General features: G+C 44.4%; 6 protein-coding genes across 6 annotated transcripts; 2 read left to right on the top strand and 4 right to left on the bottom strand.

Annotated features, from left to right (window-relative positions):
- Positions 1-461: 461 nt before the first annotated feature.
- Positions 462-2,087, top strand: AOL_s00006g433 (uncharacterized protein; the record flags this gene model as incomplete). Its single annotated transcript, XM_011119742.1, has 3 exons — positions 462-664; positions 768-830; positions 884-2,087. 3 exons carry the CDS (start codon positions 462-464, stop codon positions 2,085-2,087), a joined length of 1,470 nt encoding a protein of 489 aa, XP_011118044.1.
- A 985-nt stretch (positions 2,088-3,072) lies between these two features.
- On the bottom strand, positions 3,073-5,238 carry AOL_s00006g432 (uncharacterized protein; the record flags this gene model as incomplete). The annotated part of the gene is made up of 1 exon (XM_011119741.1): positions 3,073-5,238. One exon carries the CDS (start codon positions 5,236-5,238, stop codon positions 3,073-3,075), a length of 2,166 nt encoding a protein of 721 aa, XP_011118043.1.
- A 322-nt stretch (positions 5,239-5,560) lies between these two features.
- Positions 5,561-6,350, bottom strand: AOL_s00006g431 (uncharacterized protein; the record flags this gene model as incomplete). Its single annotated transcript, XM_011119740.1, has 2 exons — positions 5,561-5,727; positions 5,810-6,350. 2 exons carry the CDS (start codon positions 6,348-6,350, stop codon positions 5,561-5,563), a joined length of 708 nt encoding a protein of 235 aa, XP_011118042.1.
- Positions 6,351-8,604: 2,254 nt separating this feature from the next.
- On the bottom strand, positions 8,605-11,288 carry AOL_s00006g430 (uncharacterized protein; the record flags this gene model as incomplete). Its single annotated transcript, XM_011119739.1, has 8 exons — positions 8,605-9,361; positions 9,462-9,568; positions 9,634-10,048; positions 10,255-10,346; positions 10,482-10,589; positions 10,661-10,849; positions 10,913-11,019; positions 11,090-11,288. The coding sequence occupies 8 exons, from the start codon at positions 11,286-11,288 to the stop codon at positions 8,605-8,607; spliced, it is 1,974 nt and encodes a 657-aa protein (XP_011118041.1).
- Positions 11,289-12,444: 1,156 nt separating this feature from the next.
- Positions 12,445-16,689, bottom strand: AOL_s00006g429 (uncharacterized protein; the record flags this gene model as incomplete). The annotated part of the gene is made up of 10 exons (XM_011119738.1): positions 12,445-12,958; positions 13,037-13,638; positions 13,702-13,983; positions 14,076-14,357; positions 14,472-14,715; positions 14,795-15,215; positions 15,295-15,651; positions 15,748-15,784; positions 16,042-16,208; positions 16,278-16,689. The coding sequence occupies 10 exons, from the start codon at positions 16,687-16,689 to the stop codon at positions 12,445-12,447; spliced, it is 3,318 nt and encodes a 1,105-aa protein (XP_011118040.1).
- A 2,094-nt stretch (positions 16,690-18,783) lies between these two features.
- Positions 18,784-25,745, top strand: AOL_s00006g428 (uncharacterized protein; the record flags this gene model as incomplete). The annotated part of the gene is made up of 8 exons (XM_011119737.1): positions 18,784-19,642; positions 19,823-20,000; positions 20,073-20,218; positions 20,290-22,154; positions 22,210-22,548; positions 22,603-22,769; positions 22,823-25,388; positions 25,470-25,745. The coding sequence occupies 8 exons, from the start codon at positions 18,784-18,786 to the stop codon at positions 25,743-25,745; spliced, it is 6,396 nt and encodes a 2,131-aa protein (XP_011118039.1).
- Between the last annotated feature and the right edge of the window lie 59 nt (positions 25,746-25,804).

Raw genomic sequence — 25,804 nt, 5'->3', positions numbered from 1 at the left:
AATACAACAGAGGTGACTATGACCACAGCGTGACCGGGCGAGAGCTGGTTGACTTCTCCTTCTTCTTCTTCGCCCCGTCCTTAATATCGATATATCAATATCAAATTCGAAAGAGCACCTCCCAACCCCTTGAATGATCCAAACTTTCACCAGGGTCGGTATTCTACTACATCGAGACGCTGGCGTCTTGTAGATGGTTTCTGACCTCCCATTCCTTCCACAAAGAAAACCAAAAAACGCGACCAAGTTTGTTGTATTTTGTGAGTTGATTCTTTGAAAGATCGAAGTATAAAAAATGATGGGAAAGATCTCGAGCTAATAAAAATGAATGATATGTCTAAAAATCCAGTGTATAAAAAGAAAGTATCATAGGCCTCAAAGGTTATAATTGTACATCGTCGAGCTCACCCCGAAGCTCCGATATCTGTTTATTTGTTTCTCAGCCACAAAGTTGCGAAAAAATGGCGGAAGCTATCCGTCCAGAAATATGGAAACCACCACGCCTCGTCGCTGGTACCGGTGATATCTACCAAACTGGCATTTCCGAATCACACGAACGCGAGGGGAATGCATTAAACGGGAAAATTGGGAATCAACTGGATTATAGAAAGGTTGTCGGCAAGACAAATAAACTTGGAAGTAACGTCTTTCGAAGCATAGAATGGTATGTTATTGAATACCCCCAGTATCACATAAAAATCCTCGAATGACTTCAAAATACTGAAGTATATATGCCCTGGTACTTACTTATACATGTGAACTTGCAGGACGACAGATGGCACCTCCCTCGTCGCCATCACCGAGGATAACTTCATCCGTACATTCATAGCGTAAGTCACTCATGCCCCGCCCTCTCACAGAAACCTCTAACAGACCTTCTTAGACCCCCCGACCTCCTAACCTCTTCCACCCCTCATCATCTCCTCCCTTACTCCATAACCCCCACCCCCACAACCCCCTTCACCACATCTCTCTACCCCTTCTTCACCCTCTCAGACCCATCCACAACCCAACTTTTAACCTCCACCCATTCCCAACCAATCCACCTCCGTAACCTTTTATACCCCCACATAACCGCCAGTTATCCTCTAATCCACCCCACGACGGAAAAATACCTAACCCCACATTCTCTACTCTGGACCACAACGGGCACCCACTTCCTCGCAGGAACAGATTCACAAATCCATCTATTCGACGTCACCCGCTATAATTCCGGTCCCCTGGAAACCTTCACCACCGGTAAAAAGCGAAAATCCAATAAAAACAACCCAAAAACCCGAGTACCAAATTTCTTCTCCTCATCAACAATCCAATCCTCATCGGACTTAGATAATGCAAACACTAGAAGTATAATCTCCGCTTTATCACTACACCACCAAACAAATACTTTAGCAGCGGGGACCTTCTCAAGAAGAGTTTTGTTGTACAGCTCTCCTTATCAAGATGGAGTACTTACTAACGTTATCAATCTAAATTCTACAAAGACTCATTCACAGTTTAAGAATTTCCCGGGGAGTATTAGGGGTAATGGGATTACCAATATATCCTTTACGGAAAATGGAAATCATTTGGTGGTGGCGGAGAGAAGGAGTAATGTGGTGTTTATTTACGATCTACGATATCCTGCGGAGGTTTGGTCGGTGTTGGTGGGTAGAAATGCGGGTACGAATCAAAAACTTGGAGTGTCTTATTGTTCTAGTTATGGTACTGGAGATAAGAGGATGGGTGGTGTTGTTGTAGCTGGGGGGATAGATGGGATAGTAAGGATTTGGAAACCATTTGAAGGTTGTAAGGGGGAGGAAGAGGAGGAAGGATATTTAAAGCCTGAAGAGAAATTTGTGGCTGCGAGGGATCCGGTGACTGCTGTTGCTGTACATCCTTGTGGAGAAGTTTTGGCGACCAGTTCGGGGCAGAGGAAGAGCGTTAATTTGCAGGATGAAACCGAGTCTGAATTTGATTCTGGGTCCGAAGACGAAAAAGAAGATGGAGAAAAGGAGACGAATGAATTAGAGGATGAAGTTGGGGGTACTGTTAAGTTATCTGATGACGGAGTTTGGGATAATGGAGTAAGAGTGTGGGCTTTATAAATTGAGTATGTACATTGAAGTATCACGAAAGGCTAGCTAGTATTGTTTGGTTACTACTATAAATATTCACTTTTTCAACGTGAATCAACTATATTACAATTATGTCTTCGAAAGCACTTTTAATCGCTGCCGAACTCTTTCCGCACGTTTAATAGCTTCTTTGATATATTGTGCAAGGCAGCTCCATTCTTCCGAATACTCCCGGATTCGAGGCTACGAAAACTTTTCAACGTCAACCTGTGGGAGTTTTGCATACAATTAATTCCGCTTTTGAAAGATCTTTTTGTTGCAATTTGCCTCATGCGGTTCACGTAGATCGGGTCATATTTGTACTTCAATCTTAGGTAGTAAGATCTCGGCTGGATTAAAAAATAGATAGGAAGACGTTTATGGTGATCTGGAAAGTACATATCACTGGTGAAATAACAATTAGATTAGGAATAGCGGGTATTTTTGATTGCCTCAGTAGCTTTTTTCTCCTGTGGGTGTCAAAGGAGAACCCTAGGGTCGCGATGAGGATAGTTGCGATCGATATATTGTTTATTCGTTTAATAGTATTTAATATATTCCCAGAGGGCTGTTAACACAGTCCCAACTCTACCTGCCATGTTATATTTATCATTATACATCGATTTTATAAGTGAGATAGATTTTGATCATATTGGCAAGACTTGCAATTGGTGTGGTTATGGCAAGGTATTGATTTCAAGACTTTTGAATAGAGGACTGCAATACTATTCGGCTTTGTTGCCCCAAACGGTCTATTTAATTGAAAAAACAGAAGCCGCCGCCTTCAGCTTTCAGGCTTTCTAAATATCCGCTTCCCAATTTCCAAGTCGAGACTTCCAAAAAGTAGAAAAAAGTAAAATAAGACGGGGATCGTGGAAGAAACCTCTCATATAGTAGAAGCCTTCACGCCATACAAACAGAAAAAAAAAAGCGAGATAAATATACCAAACTTCTGCTTCTGTCCCGGGCTTTCAAGCTACGAAGCTGTCGGAGCCGACGATGTCATACTCATCATCGTGCTCCCCACCAATGAATTCCTCCTTCCAGTCGTAGCGACAACTATCTCTTCCGTGCTAAGGAGCCTAAACGTATAAGAGTCTCCTAAAGTCGACGACGCACCCGTTGCAGCATTATAATAAAAGTTGGCCGATTGGCTCGTGATAAGATAGTTTGTAAACCCACTTTGAACAGTCACCAGGTCTCTATTCGCGAATACAGTCGTAATCGGCATTATTCGTGATTTTATTGAGGGGTTCACTGACACCACACTGTCAAGCACAAACATGAGTAGGGATTTACCGGTCGGCTCGACGGGATTCCAAAACGACCACAACCGTCCTGGAAACGGAAGACGGGTTCCAGAATCTGGATCGGTGGCGAGTATTAGTTCATCGTTGAGATATATGAATGTGCAATTTGTAGCAGCCCTGGTAAGCAAGTACCAGGCGGTTACACCAGAGTATCCTGCCGCTGTAAGCGAAGTTGTTGAGGCAGCAAAGTATTGAGGCGAGGCCGGGTTTGCGTCTGAGGGTTGAAAGCGTATGTAAGAAGCGGCTGGGTAAGCCATATGTAAGATAATAGTACGGGTATACCCTGGCGTCTGAGAGGGCGTCTCGGTTGATGTCTGTCCTGAAGTGAAATTCCAATGCAAAATTATTTGGCCCTCGGTAAATGTGGTCGTCGGATTGACAAAAAAGGATATAGTAGCAGTCGGGTTATCTGGGCCAATCGTAATCGTTGAGTCGAAAGTCGCAGTCGTAGTAAAATACTCTCTGTATTGATTGCTGATAATCAACTCAGTCGCTGTCGGCGCCGTGCCATAGATAGTCGTCGTCACTATCGGGAATTGGTTCCACACATATGAAGTTGTCGTAATGGTTGTAGTCGGTGTGAACTGCAGGTATATAGTGATCGTTGGTATCAACGAATTCTCTTGAAAGCTTATGGTCGAGAACTGGGACCCGTAGGTGGTGTTCGTGATCGTAACTTGAGGCAATTCGGCGATAGCAGTGAGAGTAGGGAAGACGCTCCCGATAGTTGGAGTAGAAGTGTAACCAACACTGCCATAGAAGGTAACGGTAGTAATAGCCTGTATGGATACGGCGTATACCGTGAGAGTCGGCGCATGTGGGTCGAACGGTTCGGTGGAAGTCGTAGCGGTAGATCCATATAGCGTAGCAGTCCGTGTGGCTTGTAGCAATGTTATGATTATGATTACAACCCCGCTCCCCTGAGTGGTGGTCGAAATCCCGGTTGTCGGCCCGTACCGTGTGGCTATAGTTGTCCGTGTGGATATTGTTCTCGTACTGCTCGTAGACGAAGAAGTCTTATCCGAGCTCTCCGTAGATGAGGTAGATAGTGAAGTTCTTGAGGACGAGGTTATTGAGATTGTAGATGGTTCCTCGCCTGACCTGGTTATCGGTACACTCCCAGTAACGGAGCTCTGCTCAGCAATGCCTGTTTCAATATCTGACGGCACGCCTTCCGAGATGTCGTACATTTGAATTGGAACGGTGGTATCAATCTGGTCACTTTCGTCAAGAGCGACCCCGAAGGCAAGGGTAATAGAACTCGAAGTACCTTTCCCGATCTCGAACTTCAATTCGCCTTGCCTAGTTCTATACCAGGTCGTCTTCGAAGCTGTAGAAGGTGGAGTAGGGCCGATAAGCAAGTCGACCGACCCCTCGAATCGTTTACGGAGGGTGCCAGTAGGTAATATCACGTAGACAATATCCCCCGTGAGAACGTCTCGCAGCAATCCCGAGTCCGAAAGATTGAATGTTATTACTGTTCCTCCTATTCCAACCGTATTACCAACTCGGGATAGCGTAACCCTCTCGTAACCAGTATCTAGGCCGATAGTGAGGTCAACAGTAAACTCATCACCGGTCGGATAAGGACCCGATGATGTAGTTGGCGATACCAAAGTAGTTGAGCAAGTCTGGCAGTTAGTGCACCGAGAAACGGAAGGGAATACAGCCGTACAGGGACAATAGTCGAGAGATTTTGTGGTGTATTGAGTAGTCGTGCAGACAACTAACTCTGTGATTGTGGTTGTGGATGTGGTGTATACGACACTCTGTGCCGCTGTCAAGGGTGCTAGGAGAAAGCCGAAGCCGCAGAGTATCTGTAAGAGAAGCATTTTGAGAACGGAAGATAACATAAGCGAGGACATGCGGGATGAGAGAAGAGTCTTCTGTTGATGCTGCAGAGTTTATTGTACCACTCATTCATCTTCACCCAAGCCTCCTTCCCCGTGATCAGCGGGATGGTGACACCGTATCTACCCCGTAATTATTTGTCCTAAGACAGACAAGAGCCAAATAATCGTGTAGATATGGTCCACTAAGGTCCGTTGCTATGATGTAGTCCACCGATAGAGACCGACTGGAAGCTCAGACCTCTGTTGCGAATTCATCTCCCAGCATCTCCAAATACACCAAACTTGCTTTCCGAGAAGCCTCTCACAAGTCATCCATCGCCTTCGCCTTGAATTTCTTATTCATCCTCTCCGCAGCTCTAAACATAAAATTCGAACCATGCAACTCCAGAACAATCGGCTCAGCACCTTCCTTCGTCGTATCTGGCCACGGTATTTCAAACCGAAACACCGAGTGCTCCTTCGGTATATCTATACAAAAGTCATTAGAACACCAAAATCACAAATCTCCAGGTTTATCATCCTTTCATTTCCCCCGGAAAAGGAGACATACGTTTAATTTCATCCTTCTTCGTCACAATCACGAATGTCATTTTCGTGTCTTTCACCACGATCCCTTTGACACCCACTCGGCTGGGACAACGATTCCTCACAACTTCAACTTCGCAGCCGTGGAAATCCGCAGCACAAAGCTTAGCCGCCGTCGCTTGACCGGCTGTTCCATTATTTCCAAAGCTTCCTTTCAGAATTTCATGGATGTATCCTATCCATAGTTTATTCAATGGTTCGTAGATTGCATATTTCTGGGCTTCCTTGGGGATATCATAAACTCCTAACGCACGCTTTTCACGTGCAGACAGAGGTTTCGGCTTTGACGATGGTTTTGACGAGGCCTTTTTTAACTTCTTGGCAAGACGCAGTTCGCGTCGACGGGCTCGTTGGTCGGTTTGTTTTGCTGTGGAAGCAGTAAGTTTTCGGAAGTCGAGGGGACGGTAGGCGACTTTTTCTTTGTATATACGGGTCGCTTCTGCATCATCATCTGGATGGGCCAGATGCAGTAAGGACTGGGCGAATGGTTCCATTGAAGTCGACATTTTCACTCTTTTCCTCTCACTTTCCCTCTTTTCATGAGCTTTATGGTGAATGTGTGAAGATGACCAAACCTGAAGCAGGGATTCGAATGTTTGACGTTGAATTAAAGGTTTTGGGGCTCTGCCGGCGGTCGCACTAAAAATTTATACGTCGTGCAACCCAAAGACTTCAACCGCGCGACACCACGTGACTTTTTTGATTTTCAAAATTCAGAATTGTTTTGAAGATGGGTCACCATTTTTAGATGATGATCTTAGCGTTCGATTGAACTAAAAATCAACTGATTTAGAGAAGAATTGGCGTCGCAATCACGATGGGTGTTTTTGGTGATGTGACGTTCATCGCATATTTGCGATGGTCGATCAACACGAGAAATGCAACAAGTTTATCGTATGCAATGTCTATGCTAATCAACCAAGTGAGACCATGCTAAACTAACGACACAACCAAAATAGTAGTAACATGGCTAAACAACTAGACTAGTAACATGGCCAATTTACGGGGGGCACTCTGGAAACCGACGGTATCTTGCAGAATTTATTCGTCAGATGTTTTGAAGGCCAAATTCGTCATATGACTCGGTTTTATCAGCAGAGTTTATATAAACTTGTAGTCTCGTTCCCAGACGCCGAATAAACTTGAACTTTTTTAGAGGGAGCATAACTTTTGGTTCCGATTGGTGGGCATTTGCAGTCACTAGTTGGTTTATACGAGCACTCCAGGCATGAAACTAATTACTGGTGTCTTTGCTATTATCTAAGTCATAGTGCTTCGATAAGTACAAGCCTTTACTTAATACATTTTGTTCTTGGGTGGGAGTCAATCTGCAGCGTTTAGGTAGGCAGATTTTTTACATCCTCCAACTCGACTTAAATCAATCCACAATTTACTACATACTCTAGTGGGAATAAATTATCATAGATACAAAATTCGCATATATATATAATTATAAACTAGAACGAGATACCTATTAGGTCGTAGCCGGCCCCGAGGCCACTCAATCCCGGCTCATAAACTGCAGTGACCTGGTCTCGTTGTGGTCCCAATCTAATTGCACCAGAATTTTTGTTGTGGTCTTAGAAAAACCCAACACAACACAAACTCTCAGTCTCGTAACCAAACTGTGTAGTTGTAAGGCCAAACAAAGAACAACAGAAAACTCTGCATTCCTGTATCATGAACATCCAATTTTCGACATCCCTAAGACGAACGAAGCATCAAAAAATCACAAAAAAATAACCAAAAGATGCAAAAAAAGAAGACCTACGTTAGGCGCGATTCACACTATGATATTGCTCTATTACTAACATTTTCCTCAAAAGAAAGAATATATAGGAAACCCTGTAATCATAAACTATATGTAGTCCAGGACGTGGCCATAGTTGCCTCCAACACCGATCTGAAGGGTTTCGAAGAAGAAGAAGAAAAAAAATCACAATACTGCTAGCTTTAATAGTTAAACCGAATACATATATTCTCACCTTGCCCCTCCTAAGATTAAAGCTTATTAATAGTTTAGCCAAGTAATAAGTATGTAGGAAGGGTATGATAGTTAAAGTATAAACATTGAATGAGTAGGGTTCAACAAAGAAACTGTATCAAAAGGGGTTTTCGAAAGACGCACCAAAAAACAAAGGTTTATTAAGAAAAGGGTATTGTAAACCAGGCGCAAGTGGGGAGTGCATTCTGAGCTTTGAATGCATAAGTAGTGACTTGGGATTGATACAAAAAAAAAGAGAAATAGAAGAAGAAAAAAAAGAGAAACAGAAGGGGGAAAAAAGGAAACGGCGTAGGTTTACTAGTAGGGAAGGGGAAGTCTAGCACGCATCCCCAATGGATGGTGGTGCAAGTTTCGAAAACGACCGCGCGCGCGCGCAAGAGACAAAACTATGGAAACGAATTTACCAAGCCATATAAAATGGTGGATATATATCAAAATATATAAGATCGGTTGGAACCCGAAATCGGTATAAGCGGGCAGGGGGTGTATCTGCGTCCCTCCCATTATCATATGCCCGATCCGAGTTTACGCATTTTTTTTCTGTAATTTCTTAACTTGAAGTTAAAAAAGTCAGCGTATATATGCATTTAATTCATTCCCTCGATAAATTTAACAAGAACTTACAGCTTTTTGGCTTCTTAGAAAGCCTCTCCTCTACACCCGCCTGCGAATCGTCAACATGCCTAGTAGAAAGATGATATATTTCATAAGCTTGAGATATAATTAACTTTTCGTGAGGAGTATTCTGGAACCAATTACCTTTTGGAGGCCTGCGATATTTGCGGAGGGAATGGCTTTTCAGAATTAGACGGCGCGATAAAGTCGTCGTCCAAATCAATAGTGATTTCCCCATCTTTTGACTCCGCAATTTGACCCTTGGTTTCGAAATCCTTCTTCGCACGATCGCGGACTCTTCTTCTATCTGCCTGAATCTTGCCGTACTCCTTTTTCAAATGCGCCGGAATTTTTGTTTTATACGGGGCGGCATAATCGTGCTGGAACCATTGATGGTCCTCGAAGCGGGAAAGCGTCTTGAAGCTGTATGGAAAACATATGTCAAAGATTTTGTACCACAGGGAGGCGATAGAAGCGTCGCTGATGGCTAACCTAGCACCGCATTTACTTCCGTCCCTCTTGTTCATTTGGCAAGTCCAAACCCCAAGTTCTCGGATTTTTTTTAGATTGATCAAGGTTTCCAGAGCACCATATCGATCTTCAGGTGTACATGTGACACCTGTCGCCGGCTCTTTAAACAAAGCATCAACGTCGGCACCATCGTCGTCCATCGATATCGGGTCTTCATCAAAGCCAATGGTTTGAAACACTTCAGCGGACCAACTTAGCTTTTTGGTTCGGGTTCCCGAGATTTCTAATCCTGCGACGGTTTCACGTTTTTCGAGCTCTCCGGCTCTGTATTCTTCCCTTTTATGCTTCAACTTCATATATTTGGTAGTTTTAGGCATGCTCGCCTTTTCCAATTTCGTCAATGCAACATCCTGGACACCCGGAACTCTTGAGATTTATTGGGTTAGCACGCACGTACGGATAATGCGAAAGAACATTACTGTGATCATGCAAAGAGAAATATAAGGGGTTATTGTATATATATTACTGGTATGAACCTGCCCAATGGGCACTATCATCTCCAACACCCTTCGGGTCCTCCCCCGTGATGACCCCGCTACTTTTAAAATCTGTCCGTTTCCCGCGGTAATGGCGCTAGGTTGAAAGTTGTTAGACCATATGATCAAATAAGATCAATTACGGAACTTTGAAAATCTTACCTCTAATATTTTCGAGCGTGGCTCGTGGCCTAGCAGTTCACGGGCGATTTCGTCGCCAAACTGTCTTTGGATACTACGGGCGAAACCCTTCCTCCAAGAAGTCATCGTGGTGCCCTCTGGAAGTCCAATTTGGATATTGACGGTATGGACTCTTTTGATCAACGCCTCTGAACTTAAAGCACTATTTTGGGTTAGTTTAGCAGGGGCTCGTCCGACTTTTACAGCTTTCACAAAAACTGGAGTGTTTTGTTTTGATTTTTTCACTGGCAAATATTTTTTTTTGTAATTCGCCAAATCCGAGGAAGAGTGAATGCCGTCAAAAACATCGCGGCGTATGCCCCATGCGAAGAATTGTATTACTGGATCCAAATGGAGATTCTCGGGATCCTTGAGTTCATCAAGGGACAATTCTAGACTAAAGTATGTGTATAATAACGTTAGTTGATAAATCGTTACTGACAATCTTGGCTGGCACCATGATCATTTTTTACGGAGTGGATATTGATCTCTGAAATAAAACTCTAATCATTCATTGGATTATAAATAATAGATTGTATATTGCAAGACGATTTGGTAAAAGTGGTCTTGATCGAATGGGCCATGGGATCAATTCAAACTTACAAGCGGGACTCCTTGTCGTGACAGTTCTTCAAACAGTTGTATTTAACTGTTATTTTCCAAACTCCGGGTTTTATCTGCTCAAACTTCACATCCTATTTATATTAAAGAATTAGTCGGATACCGCTTATAACGAAGGAATCTTTAGGATCCTTTTGCCCCCCCGGATCCTCTTTTTTTCTTTTTTTCAGAAAGTCAGGGAAGAAAAGTGAAGGGAATTAATTATCCACCTTCCAGAGCAATGTTTCAGAGTCAGGGTATCCCTTCGAAACGGTAATCGATCCCGGCCTGACGCCGTGGTATAATGCGATGATGTATATGAGGCCATACATTACAGCCTGCGGGGGACTCTCGAAGTTAGAAATCTGGTACAACGAAAGGACGATACAGCGGAAGCATATATATATACCAGGTCCGAGCACTCTATAGCGGTATTCGAAACGAGATATCTGACCGCCAAGGAAGTTTCCTGTACTCCGCAGAATTTCCGGTCGATAACATCAGTGGAGAGACCGAATTCTTTCGTTAAATGTTTAATTACATTTAACGCTTTTAGTCTGAAAGATCGAGGTACGGTAATGTCGAGTATTTCTTTTTGCTATAATCCAAAAACTTGTCAACGAAGTATCAAAATACTTGAAGCAGATATATATAAATATACCTTAGCGAAAACGATTTGGAAGCGGCGACGGATCCCAACGGCTCGGACTTTGATTCCCAAGCGTTGGTAATTCATACAAACGAGTCTACCGTATGACTTCAGGGTATCTGATTTATCAATTAGCAGTTTGTTTAGGAATTCAATATCAGGTTTTAAATTTTGCAAATGGAAACATACGAAGAGTAACTTCAGATTGAAAGGGATTCCAGCCGAGAAGTTTTGGTCCAATCATTTCTAGTTCTTTATCGATTTGTGCCCATTTACGGGCAGTTCCAGGGGCTCGAATGGTTTCGAGCTCAATTGCGGCCCATTCATGGAGAGCAGTAGCGTTTTCAGGGACTTCATTGAATGAATCCAGGAATACTTGGAAGTCCATGGCTTGCGAAAACGAAAATAAAAAAGGGTGGCACTTTATGGGGGAAAAAAGGCAACGAAGAACGGTTATAGCAAGTAATAAGTATTGAATTCTCTCTCTATATATATCTATAGAGTACGTATTTAGAGCGAAAGAAGACTTTATTTAAAAAACCCGGATGTGTTTTTCTTTCACAAAGATAGTGTGAATGGGGAAACTCGGGATTGCAAAGTTGTAACGATGGATATGAGGAGGCTCCTGGGGATGGTCGAGTGGCCGCTGGGGAGGTTGATTCGTGATGAGATTTAAAAATCCGATGATAGTTATCACCTACCTATATTTAATATCTGGAATCTTCGGATACTTGGAGATATTCTGTAGATACCGGAGTCGTGGGTTAGTTCCCCAAGAGATCTTTATATGGCTACATTACCTTGTTCACTTTTAGAGGGATGTATGTTGAAAGGGAGGAAGCTTCGAGTTGAGAAGAAGATTGTATGCAATTTAGAAAAAACCGGACCATCTTTTCCCTTATAGCTTCCCGTGTCTATAGATATAAAATCCGATTTATTGTGATTCACCAACAGAAGGTTATATAAAAAGTGAGTTTGGCTCTTACAATTACCTGATAAAGACCGTTCGCGATTTAAGTAATTTGTAAAATTGGCGTCGAGACTACGTATACTAGTAGTTTACATATTTGTGTTGGTATTTCCTCAATAGCCTCTATATAATGTGACATACACAGTTTGGTTACGAGACTGTGTGACATAGTACATATACTGTATCAACTAGGTTGAGACTTAACATTATTTTCTTTTCTATTGTTCTTTCTAAACTTTAAAATTACCTAGGTACCTACCTACTTATATAAAATTGTACTGACCGAGCCTTTTTGGGCGTGCCGAAGCGTTTTAATACAAGCTAGACTAGCCTTTTTTTTTAGTCTCATGCCCTTGTGTATATATTAAAGAACCCCGTTCCCTAGTGAACCCTCGTGTAAAGTAATAGAGTCAATCAAGGTGTCGGTCACCCACTATACTACTGAGCGCCCGCTTGGAAGCTTAAGTAAGGCAGAGCGGACGGGATACCCTGTGGTCTTCCAGCAGTGAACGTAGATATCAATTGCACAAAACATCAGGTACATCTGACAAAAGTGGATATCTCCATACCCGGCCTAAAAGTCCTCTAAAGTAATATTCCTCCTCTTCAGAAGCTTCTTGATGTTTACTTTCATACTCTTCTTCTCCAAGCTCCCTGCTATGACCGACTTACACCGTTCAAATGGCTCAAACCCCAAAGTCCACTCCTTGGCAATCTCAATCCGCCTCCTATCCAACAATTCCTTATAAGCGTTATGAATAGGATGCCTTTCCGTCAGATTTGGCTTCAGACTTCCCCTTCGGATTCGATGTTTACCAGAGGAGTCCGGGGTATCACTTAAAATATCGTAATCTTCGAGAAGGGGGTCCGTCTTATATTCACCGGGGTTACTGGGGATATCGTTTATTATATCCCAGTCCGCATAGCAGCCGCCGAGGATTATGGTGCCTTTTGTTAATGGGGCGGCATCGGATTGGGAGTCGTGGTAATTTGAGTAGATTTCGACCGAGAAGGTCGAGGAACGATGAAAGGGGAGACCAGGGGTATGCCAATTTGTGTTTGGGTTTTCTTGCCCGGGATCGTTGGCGCTGGGGAGTTATTGTCAGTTATACCCTTTAGATGGCATTATGGATACTATAAGAATAGTTCAAAAGAACAAGACTTACATTGGTTGCATGAAATTCTCGTCCAAGCCGTCAAATGTACAGACGACGATATTACTCAACTCCTCTTCTGTAAGTTCTCTTTCAAAATCACATTTTACGCATTCACTGTTGAGCTGTGCGTTTGGTGACCACGTTAGGACATGGTCAATATGGGTCTGCTCTTTAGTTCCATACATCCAAAACGGCATTCGAGAAGGGTACAGTCTATCGTCAGTATGCGGAAACGCCTTTTTAAGATCATCGAGCTCTAGTGATTGGTTCAGAACTAATTTGATGTTGGTAAGTTTGAACCCACTAAGCCAATGGGATCCATCGTCTGGTGGGAACCCCTTATCGATTACTGCTTCGAATTCAGTGGCTTTAACAAGTTCTTCGAGGATGTCTGCGTTTTTATTTCCAAGCAGATACACGGCACGCGGGTTGGCCGCTTTATCGGATTTGTATATTTCGAAAATATCGGCGGGGAGATCTCCAGTAATAATCAATTGGTAGCGGTGGTTTTTCATGTTGAACATGGGGAGATGAACGAGATGAAGGGGGGAGTCGCCTTGCATGACGAAACCGTGAAAATCGGGGGAAGTTGTGTTTCGGGCAATAGCATACTATATGAGTATTAAAATCTAACCTGCTGAAAGGTCTAGGTATCTAGAGGTCAGAAGTCGTACCTGAGCTTCTTCCTGAACGATTTTCTTAAATCCTGCTACGACAACATTCGTCAGGAAATTTCCGTCCGTAGGCCAGGGGCTCATTGTGACGTTTAAGAGAGAGCATAAGTCATCCGACCCTTTAAGGCTCAGTCGCTTTTTATAAGTAGTGAGACATTCGCCATAGTTCTCTTGCGAGAATTGGGAGGAAGTGAGGAATAGTTCTCTTTTTTTGACTTCCTCGCCAGGTCGGGTGACGGAGACACGGTTGAATATTCTAGTGTTCATAATATTCGCTTCGACCTAGTGGAGTTTTTGTCAACATTATGTTCAGTGAAATATGTAAAAAGAGGTGAGCAATCTTAGATGTATATTAGGTATAAGTAACTACTTACGATACTAGTATTTGGGACCTTCTTGTCGCCAACTGTATACTTGAAGTTACAAGCCATAGCATTCGCCATAAGATCGCCTCCGATCAATTTAAGAAGCTCCAGAGCTGCTTTATCTTTTGCAAGAGTTTTATTATCGACTTTAATGATATGCTTTCGAATAAATTCTTTCTGCTTCTCAATTTCTTCAGGGGATTTCCCATCGACCTCAGCTGGAAGTCTGTTAAACGGAGTCACAATGAAGTTATCCTCATCCGTGGATAGAGTGGCCCAGTTTGCGTGAAGCTAGCACATAGGAAGTGCCGTTAGCATTGCTGAATGGTTGCAAAAGCAAACCCCTCAAGCGTAGGGCCCGGGGTGTATCAGGAGTTTTCTAGAAAGAAGTATGTCTTTACATACCTTTGCACAAGTGAAGACCCCTTCTCCAAGTAATGTTCCATAGCCATTCTTGTTGAGTCCGATAACTTCGTGAGAAAGCCAAACACCAGCCGCAGCCGCGCCTGGTTTACTTCCCTCAACACCATATATACCAATACTCTGATCACCGGATCGATAAACGACCGGACTCTGCCAAGTGACGAGAAAGCGGAGCCTACCATCGCGATAACAGAGTCCACCAGCTGGGTAGGAACATAATCCAGATCTATAACGAGGGAAAGCTTTAGTCTCCTAGTAAGCCCATAGAGTAGGAAAGGGTTCATATTAAGAGGTAGGGGGCATACTTATGTGGATCAATAGTAACACTATCCGCTTCTCCAAATGACTCCAATTGCTCAATAGTATAAGGATTCAAAGTTTGTCTCGGTACAAACCCCATTGTATGATTTCTAGTACTATTTGAAATACTATTTTTCCTCTTCGTTTTAACATCGACCATTGATGCAAAATAGCCGCCCCATGCGCCGTCGCAATGGATAAGAAATGATAGACCTTGTTTTCGGAAGTCTTTGCGAACTTCAAGTATTTCTTTCAGAGGGTCGACCGCACCATGTTCGGTACTGCCAATTATTGCAACGACAGAGTAGACAGCTCTTTTATTGGCAAGGGCGTCAGAAAGTTTAGATCTCAGATTAGAGATTGACATACGAGCGTTTAGATCGACGTCGACGGAGATGATGTTCGCTGCACCGATGCCGGTAATTGCTAGAAACAGAAAAAAAAGATGAGCGTCATGTATCATCTTAGGATCTTGGGATACGGGTATATAAAGGACCAAACCTACCACAACCCTTCGGCCAAGAATAGTGCGCCGTAGTACTAACAAACATAACTGCTTCATTCTCGATCCCAAACTTCTTTTCAAGCCAGCGTCTACCAGTATCCTGAATCAAATACGGCGTTACTGCCTTAGTTAAAGCTGTTTGTGAGATTCCATAGAGTTCATTAAGTTGATTAGAGAGGCTCATGGCAGCATCAGGGGTTAAGTTGAGGAGTTCCCATGTTGTGAGGTCGACGAAAGGCTTTTTATTACCATCACAAAGTGGGACTATTAGGGATCTTGGATTGGATTTTATGAATTTTAAGGGGCCTTCGGTGATAGCGAGAAATAAGGATAGTGGATAGAATTTGAGGTTGCGTGCTATTATATTTTGGTTAATTGATTAAGTAGTTTAATAGGTTAGGTTTAATCAAGTCGATATTCTCATGACGACTGGGGATGGCTAGAAGTACTTACCGACCCAGATGGCTTCGAGGTTGGCGATAGAGCCGTCCTGGTGGAGTAAATTACAGTCAGAATGGTTATTTTCAGGTATTGATATCAGAGTATTAATATTCATGCATAAGTTTGCTTGCTAGGAAGTTCTTGGGATATATGGAGGAAAGTCTCCCAGAAGCTACCGCAATCAAAAGATATAACCGGGTATGCAGATGATAGACAAGAAGCCATCAATATGAATATAATATAGCTAGCTTGGCTGTATTTTATATATATCATAGTTAGAAAGCGGAAAATGGAAAACGGACTTACGGCTGTGATATGTCCCCATCCTACTGGGACGGAGGGATCGTGACTCGGAACAACGTTATAGCCAAGCATTTCAGACAACTGTTTTCCGACGACAATCTCAAGCATTGTGGTCAAAGGACCTCCTTCTATTGCAAGATTATTGGGATTATACAGCATCGCTGTCAAATCTATTCATGTTCAGTATGACTATTAGAAATCAAAACAAAAGCACTTAAGGGGGGAACTAGAAGACGTACACCCAAGCAGTGCTGGCATAGTAGTATCCATATTCATGTGCCCATTAAACCTCGGACTCCAAAATGGAATACAGTTTGTGCTTAGTTTTTCAGATAGTAAATGAAGATGGTTATTCAAATACTCAATCGATGCTTGAAACCTTTCGTCGGATTGGATTTCCGGAGTTATGAACGCCGGATCATTGGGGAAAAGGCTATGGCGGGCTTCTTTTTGATCGTGGAGAACCTGTAGGAAGGATTGAGCCATGTACTTGAAGTTCTCAGCACGAGGGCCGAGAAACCAAGATGCGACCACTGGATGGTGGTCTCCAGCTTGGCCGTCTTCAACTTGGTGGCCATTAATCTTAATAATATCGGGCACCGGGGCGCTTGAGCTCGATGGACGGCCTGGGACTGAGTTATTAGCACCCATTTCTTATATTAAATAGTGAATATTATGGTATAAACTATATATCGTAAGTATCAATATGATATTCGTACAATTCTACTTTTTGAAGCTAAAGAAGCTCGAGGGTCACTAGTGTTTATATAGATATTGATATAGGTATATATATAGTCTCTGTGGAACGAGCCGGTCTGCTTGTATACTATAAAATATATGTATCTACCTAACAACTAGTACTAGTACTAACCGTATGAAATTCTTGCGACGCATTAGTCCGGTTGTTAGATGGGTACTTCTTGTCTCGTAAACCAGAATTAATGCTCCTCTACGCATATTAAGCTCAACATAACATATTTCTTGATTAATTGTATGCCTATATTTAGCCAAACATCTACAAGTGACCTATTAGAGTGCTACTATGTCTCCCTTTGTGACGTCTAGGAACGAGACCAGTGTTACTTAAATATTTATTTTGTTAATATGGACCGCGTCGATTGTAAATGGACAAGTGAAGATGACTTAACGAGGCCAGAGGAATTACTTAGAGTACTTGAAAGCTAGTCGATATACTTATGTGTAAATATACATACCTGGTATCAGCGCAAATATGTCATTGAGGATGCATGATGCATATGTAATCGTCGACTCCTTGCGTCCGCGCGCTCGCCTCCGAAACTTTGATAGGCTGCTTGCGGCTTGGGAATGCATAACCGGGCTAAACCGCTTCGAAAATTTTACTCCACGGTCATTTAGGCATCGCATCTGGTGAGTATCAGGTATTTTCGCTTAGAAAAACGATCGCCCATGTAGGCGTGGTTTGTCTGGTGCCAGGCTGGATAAGAATCGCGTTTCGATCGTATGTTTGAGTCCGCCTGTGAAGTGACTGAGAGAGAACCGGTTTGGCGCGGAAATATCGATCCCCGGATTAATCGGAATGTTGAGAAAGATATGTCCAGTTTTCTACCGATGTAATCGAGTGCGGTGTGATCCGGGATCCGGAATTGCAGCACGAAATACTAACCAAGAGCTAGCATGATGCATGATGTCAATTCATACTATCAAGTCTCGGAGTGAGATCGGTATAAATTTATAAACTGATTCTAGATCATTCTCAATCGACTCTAATTGTGAGTCGACGCTCTGCTATCAATTTAAAGTCAGCTGCACATCCATCTATCGCCAACCTATAATATAAAGAGGTAGTGTAAAGCCTGTAGACGACCTAAGTACTAATTAGTAAATTTTTGTGACAGATAATTTCAAGTTAGAGCGGAATAGCTAGGACCTAGTACGGAGTAGCATTCGCATGCGGCTTAGGGTCAGTGTCTATATCGTAATCAATTAGATCGATCGAAAGGACATCATACCACATGTGAAAGATTCAAAACCCAGAGCTCAAAGCAGCTCGTCAACATCTCGATCTCGCAGCGCTACCTAGCTTAGCCGTTGTAGTATATTACACAAAACTCAGTTTCCCAAGATCGGCCCACTTAGCGAGTTCTATAATATCGACAATAGGTACTAAGTACTACTTAATTAACAAGTACTAAGTAAGGAGCACTTGTTGTATATATTGTCCTGGCTGCATGTCGAGCCGACTGGCACCTCGACCATCGCGTCGCATGCATCGTCATGGCCATGAGGCTAAGCTGGATAACGCCAAGGAGCGAATATCAATCTTGGCATGTTTCCCAACCATGAGTGGCCAGTTAACCGAGGCCCAAAGCGGTTAGACGCAGACTAGTAAAGCGGAACCAGAACCAAATTAATCAAATCGCGATTGTTTGGAAAGCCGATGTTTAGTGTCGTTCATAAGTAACTAACGACCTTGCAGGGTTATTTTCAGGCATCGTTGGATTCGGTCTGTTGGACAGCAAAGGATAGTACATACATCGTCATACGAACCGGACAAGTTGCAGTAACATTGATATCATATGGTATTCGACTTTCTGGAGGAACAATAAACTCGAAAAACCCCGACCGAAGGAAAATGCGCCGTTGTCGATAACAAAGAGAAAAGAATACCCGACGCGACTTTCGGTACCTGCATCACCATCTAGGAAGGGAAATGTGTAGATAGTTCGTATAAAAGGGGGATTGATAGAATCGTCGTCGCCCACCATGGAAGGGTATAATCCGGGGTATCATGGCTATAGCCATCAGCAGCAGCAGCAAGCCCAGCAGCAGCAGGCCCAGCAACAGCAACAGCAGCAACAGCAGCAGTTGTACGGTGGTGGTAGCCATCCTCCTCCTGGCCAAGGGACCCCCCACCAACACCCCCCTCATCATCATATCCTCGCCCCTCAGCAGCAGCCTCAGCAGGGTTTCTATGGCTCCCAGCACTCAGGATATTCCTACAACTTCAATTACATACCTCCTTCGCCCTCGCAGTACGGCTCTCCTACTACTTCTACATCTGCCTCTAGACCTCATCACAGCGCTCATAACAACCATCGACACCACCATCATCACCACCACCAACAGCAGCAGCAGACCATCATGCATCCTCCTGGCAGTGGTGGTAGTAGTGGCAGTGGTGGTGGATACCCCCCTCAGGCCTATACCACCTCTCCCCACAACAGCCACCATCATCCTCCTCTCCCTCCCATGGCGTCTCAACAACAACAGCCCCTCCACCAGCATCACCGACAGCAATACAGCTCTCCCTCTGCTGCTAACAACTACTCGGCCACTGCTCGCTCCTCCGCTTCCAACTCCACCTCCTCATCTCCCCGCTATAACCCCTCCCATTCCAGCTCCCACCAACCTCAACACTTCTACCAATCTCGACCACAACCTCCAGCTCAACAGCATCGCCAGACCTCCTACCCTTCACATCCTTCCTCTGCTGCTGCTTCTGGCTCTGTATATACTGCTGCCACCCAATCTACCTCTTCTTCCAGAGGTGTTCAAGCTCCTAATACCATTGAAGAAGCTCTCCAGTATACTCCTCTCGCTTCTATCCAACCGTTTCACGGACGTAAGTAACACTTCATCACATCCTCTTCATAAGCCTACTTCCTTTGTGGTGCTGGTGATTGTCTACCCATAGACTCTTCTATCTTTTAATATTTTGCTAGCTGCTTATTTATCTAGCTGGTTGCTTCTTCTTCTTCGTTTTAAGTTAAGGTTCAATGCTGATCTAACCTACGTTCATTAGATATCATCCCTATTCCAACTATCGACGGTTCTGCTCTCGCTGCGAAATCCGAACAAGTCGGTAGGAAGGTTTTGAAAGACTTCAACAAGCTGGACCCTATGTCAAAGAGGTTTAGGACGGCTACGAGCGATATCAGTGGTTATATCAACAATACTATTGAGAAAAAGGGTCTACAGCTGTATGCCATTCCTCACTCTCATCAAACGCTAATCTCATGGTTTGCTAACGAGAATGCTGAACAATTTCACAGTGAATTTAAAAAATCCAAGCTTGGGTCTCCACTCAATACTGGTACTACTACTAAAACTACGGTTGAAGACTTGCTCCAGAATTCTGGACTTGGGACTTTTGAAACCGCTATCCTCCATAAACTTCCTACGTACAATCAGAAACCCTGTAAGGAATCCATACTACCCTCACATTAGTACAAAGAATAGGAGCTAATATCGATTGGTGTATCTTTCTAGCTAAAAGATCACCTCTCTCTACCTTAGAAGACTCTCAACAGTCTCTGAACCAACCTCCTACCGTTGTTCCCAAGGTCAAGACTCCTTCGAAGCCGCCAAAGACTACTACCCACGCCCCATCTACACACCAACGGCCACCACTACCACAGTCACAACCTTCTCCTCTCCCCCCAACAGAGGTTTCAGGCTCTCGTTCTAATTTCTACATTGAGATACCTCCTGTTTCTTCCTCTCGGAGTAATATCAATGGCTACGACAGATCCTTGACTCCAACAAAATTACAACAGGAGCGAGATACCACTCCGACTCATAAGGCTAAGCCACTTATTTCCGACCATCATTCATCTGGGCAGCTTCTTGCTGCAATCGTGCTCCCACCACCAAAAGAAGGGTTCACACCGGCAGATTACTCTACCCATCAGGAAGCTGATGCACGCATTCTAATACCCGATAACTTCAAATCAAGGAAGCGACGCAAGCTAGCAGACCAAGACGAGCACGAAGCACAAATTTCGAGTGTAGACACCCGTGCAAAGGCTGAATCTGCAATAAATAACCTACAAGCTATTTTGATTAGGATCTTCGAAGACGAGGACAATCTTCAACCGGATACCTCTGGGAACGTGCTCGCGACTTCTTCTGGGTCATTTATACCTCCTGGGGCCCTTGGATACTCTGCAGAAGCGACTGGTCAGTGCCTTTCTGTTGGCACACAGGTGAAACTTGACCACGCTATTAGGCAGGTTACTTTATATAACCGGCTGGACAGAATGGACCTCGATGATCTGCTTCGTCTCTTGAAAACTTGTGATAATACTCTGAAAGTTGCAGAAAACCTAGATGTCAAAGTGAGCGAAGACGTCGGAGAGCCATCAGAGGTAGGGGGCCCCGTATCCGAGTGGGATAAGAAAATAGCGTTCGCGGAGAACTCGGTAAAGGCATGTAGAACTATCCTACGGGTTATGAACGGCGGGCGACAAGAAAAACAGCTGTATTCTGAGGAGCTTCTGACATCTATCCACACCGTCATCAAGAATCTTCTGGAAGGGTCAATTGTACCTCTAATCGCCCTTCGATCAGACAGGGAAGAGGCTTTTAAAGCTGTTATGTCTAAAAAGAAGCTCCTGAGGGACCTGCTGCAAGATACAACAAAGATCATCAAGCTCCTGACTCAGCTGATCTCGAATCAAGAGGTTACTGAGGATTTTCTGATCAAAATGATCTATACCTCTGTCGCTTTGGTGTTTATCGATAATGCCACAAGCGACAAAGACTCTGTGTTCGGGGTTAAAAAGGTAGAAAATCTTAGATTAGCGGCAATGAATGCTCTTGCAAAGATTTTTGCGAGGCACCCTGACCAAGGCGACGGCATCATCAACGAGGTTCTCAGCAATCTGGAGAGATTGCCGGTTGGCCGTCAGAGCGCGAAAAACTTCCAGATCCCTGGTAATGAAAGCATCCAACTTATCAGTGCTTTCATGATGAACCTAGTTCAATCCGCAGGGACATACCAGGAACGAGCTAATGGATCCAACTCCCGGAACGCGGTGGATTCTGACGAAGAGATGGCTAATGGTGGTAACTCCGAGGATGGGCCCGCGAAAGGCAGCTCTCACTCGCGAGACGCGGAAACCGTCGTGATGAAATTAGAAGAAGTTATCATGCGTTCAATGAAAACTGCTCAGGAGAAAACCGCCTATGTCACGTCCTACATAGTAAACAGGGCATTGAATACTGCTAAATCTTCGGATACAAGTAACTCCAGGAACTTATTAGATCTAATGGTTGAAGATTTCCTTGAAGTTCTCGACAACCCGGAATGGCCAGCTGCCGAGTTGTTTTTAAAGATAATTTGCATTAAGATGGTATGTTCCCTCCTCCTAAACTAATTTACCTTTCCGCGACTGACCCGCTCGATAGATCCACACTGTTGATGATCCAAAGGCATCTGTCCCGGCTAAATCTGCCGCCCTCGAAGTTTTGGGGAAGCTTGGGTCCAAGATCAGCTCCTTGTTCAGCCATCTCAAGAAGATCCACGGAGACCGAAATCCCTCTAGCTCTACAATAGATGGAATACTTTCTGTTATAACTGATAATTACATCGATTATCACACTAATACTGATGGCAAAGCCGGTCATGAATTGAAAGAGGAACGAGACGCCGTATTTCGCAAGATGATACTATGGAAGGGCCCTTTCAGAATGATTCTGGAGCATCTTTGGGGTAGGGACCAAAAAGAAGATGCTGATAATCTTCAGGTAGGACACATGATCATCCGGATAACTTTTAACACTGGGCTAATATGACGGTAGACTGCTTGGGGGTTCTTCGCGTCTGTGTGGGCAAGTAGGCTCGTCGCGGGTTTCCAGCAATGCCAGGAAGTGGATGCCTCCCTGGCATCCGACATAGGCCGCGTGTCGAGCGACTTATATGGGATGATTACGGAAAAGGCATGGTATTTTTATGATGATGAAGTCAAGTAAGTGTACAGCCCCCGATACCTTGAACGACCCGACTAACGGATATATGTAGCGACAGAGGCGCTTTTAAAAATGACCCTACGCCAATGCAAATCCGACAGGCGTACTTGCTCATCATCCTTGCTGGGGATTTCTGCAGTCATAGGCTCCTCATTTTAGCCCGGTTGATCTACAGCATTGGCGGAGACCAAACTTCGGCTCGAAGCAAGGGTCTCAAAGCGTTGATGAATATAGTAGAGCAGGATACATCTATTCTTGAAGACAAGGGCCTCATCCCTACCTTGCTAGATCGGTGTAAAGATGCATCTCCATCAGTTCGCGACTCTGCTCTAGACATCATCGGCAAATGCCTCAACCTAAAACCTGAACTTGAGCCTCGAGTCTTGCCTACCATTTGCACCAGAGCGCACGATATGAATATCCCCCTTCGCAAGAGGGCCATAAAGCTCCTTCGAGAGATCTACCCCAACACAAATTTCCCAGAGCACAAGGTGGATATCGCGAAGTGCCTACTTATGAGGGTCGTGGACCATGAATCTGCGGTAGCGGAGCAAGCTCGAAAGTCATTCGAGGAACTCTGGATTAATCAATTTTATCCACAACTTCGGGATGGCGAAGATGGCGAGCTAAGCTTGAAGGGAAAGGTCATAATTAGAGAGCGAGTGAGCGTTATAACCAAAGTGGCAATCACGAACGAAAAGCTCGACGCGCCTCTCAGCAGCTTGATCCAATATTTTCTAGACCACGAAAACAAACAAGTGGAACAGAACTCCAAAGTGTGCAGGTTGATGGTGCAGGCCCTTTTTGATGACCTCGTCGATTCAACAGGCAACGATGAGGATAAGCTACGTCGACAGAGTATCATGCGCACGCTGGTGGTTTTCGCAAGGGCGTCGGCGAGTTTGTTCAGAGTCGACCAACTAGATATTCTGAAGCCGTACATTAAAAACCTAAGCTCTACGGACGATATGGCTATCTATAGATCTGCAATTGTGATCTTCAGATGTGTTCTACCTGGCCTTTCGGCTGCTCACTCGAAGTTCCTAGAAGACGTTGCAACCGCTTTGCTTTCCAATGTCTCGAAGCTTCCCATGACCGAGTTGCAGGAAGCGATTTTCTGCCTTTCCGAAATCAACAAATCTTACGACATCAGCGGTCGATTAATTGCTGTTTTCTGTTCGAGTTTCAACATCTTGAAGCCGTATTTCACGGCTGATACTAGCAAGCTTGACGCTCAAGTGTTAAGGAAGATATCCCGGTTAATCTGCATCGTTGGCCTTGTCGGGAATTACTGCCCACTTGAAAGATACAGCAAAGAAATCCGCCTCAGACTCGCTAAAGGCAACGTCACTTTTAAAACCCCTAGTGTCTCTGAATTCATCGTGGATACTATGCTGCGCTTTGCTAATGAGAATGCTGATCCGAGCGTTCGTAAGGCAGCACTTGAAGCAGTTGGAAATGTTGCCAAAACCCACCCTGAACAATACATGAGACTAGAAGTTACCGGTGCCTTCGAAGAGGTCTTCAAATCAGACCAAAAGGAATTCAAGTCATTGGTATTAAAAAGTCTATTCGACTTTTTGAGTGCCGAAGAAAGAAGTTCTGAAGAAGCGCTAAAGAAAGGCAAGGCTCCGGCAGCGTCAAAGGAGAGTGTCGCAAACGCTGACTACGATCCTGGGAGGCTGACTGGTGCTAGTACCGCGACTTCAAGAGATGGTGTTTCTACGGCTCTTGCACAAACGTTCTTACACTATATCGTTGATATCGCTTTGAGCGCTGTCGATGATTACGGGTATGCTGCGGTTGAGCTCACCGGTTCTGTTTTAAGGCAGGGATTAGTACATCCAAAAGAGTGTACACCTGCCTTGGTAGCGTTGATGACCTGCCCCGACGCTAGGATAGAGAACGTGGCTAAGAGAGAACTCAAAACACTGGCCCAAAAGCATGAGAGTATTGTTGAAAGGGCCTATATGGAAGGTTTCCGACTCGCGTTTAAGTACCAGTTGGAGGTCATTGAATCGGGGGACGGTGCCGACAGCACCACGTACAGTTCCAAGCTTGCGAACCTATACGCTCTTACCGTCGCCAGCAGGAAAGTGAAAAAGAAGTTTCTCGGGAATCTGTTGGCAGCGCTGGAATTCGATCCTAATAAGCTCCAGGTATCGGCTACTCCATCGCATTTGACATACGCGCGATTCGTGCTCCAGAATTTAGCATATTTCGACTACGTCTCCTTCGAAGATGTCAACCTCGTCGCATTAGGCCTGGAAAAGATTGTGGGGAACATCGGAACCACAGTAGTTCATCACATCGAGACCGATATCCTTCAGATCAGTCTTGACACCACGGAGCCTACAAAGCCTGTAGATCCCCTGGTTAAGAGGAGACTGTGTATGGCCTCCGTTGTTTTGAATATGTGCTGGAATACGAGGACCTATTTGAGAAAGCTTTATGGAGTTACTTCTGAAGCGATGGCGAAGAAGGCGAAGAATACCAAGGAGCTGACCAAAGCTCCAACGAGAGTTGTGGGGATGGGGGGCAGGGGTTTGTGGGACGAAATGGGGGAGTTAATCATGGCCTTGGATAGTGATATTGGAGTGGATAACCAGTTTCGAGAAGTGAGCTTTTTTTTTCTTTCCTTCTCCCGGTTCTGTAAGCCAATGGAGCGTTGTTAAGTACTAATTTTTGAGATCCTATAGTTTGTGGAGCTTCTCACCGTTGACAGCGAGTTCAAGCGTACTACCGAACACGAAGACGACGACCTTTTCGGTGGTGGTGGTGGTGACGATGATGACGACGACGACGGCCCCGGAGCAGGAGGAGCTGACGCTGCTTCTCATCGTGCTCGAGGTAGGCCACGAAAACGGAAGACGGGAACGACGCCGCCACCCCAACATAAACCGGCTAAGAGGCGTAAGAAGAAGGGCGACGGCTCGCCTGTCGACGATGGCGGCAGAGATGATGGTGACGATTAGAAAACGTTAAATACATCGGAAAAGCCTGCCGCGACGAAGAAAAGGGCGAGCAAGAAGAG

Source organism: Orbilia oligospora, assembly GCF_000225545.1.
Source record: "Orbilia oligospora ATCC 24927 unplaced genomic scaffold scaffold00006, whole genome shotgun sequence".
Lineage (NCBI taxonomy): Eukaryota > Fungi > Ascomycota > Orbiliomycetes > Orbiliales > Orbiliaceae > Orbilia > Orbilia oligospora.
Note: the sequence above shows the minus strand (reverse complement) of the source record. Positions and strands in the feature narration are given on the sequence as shown.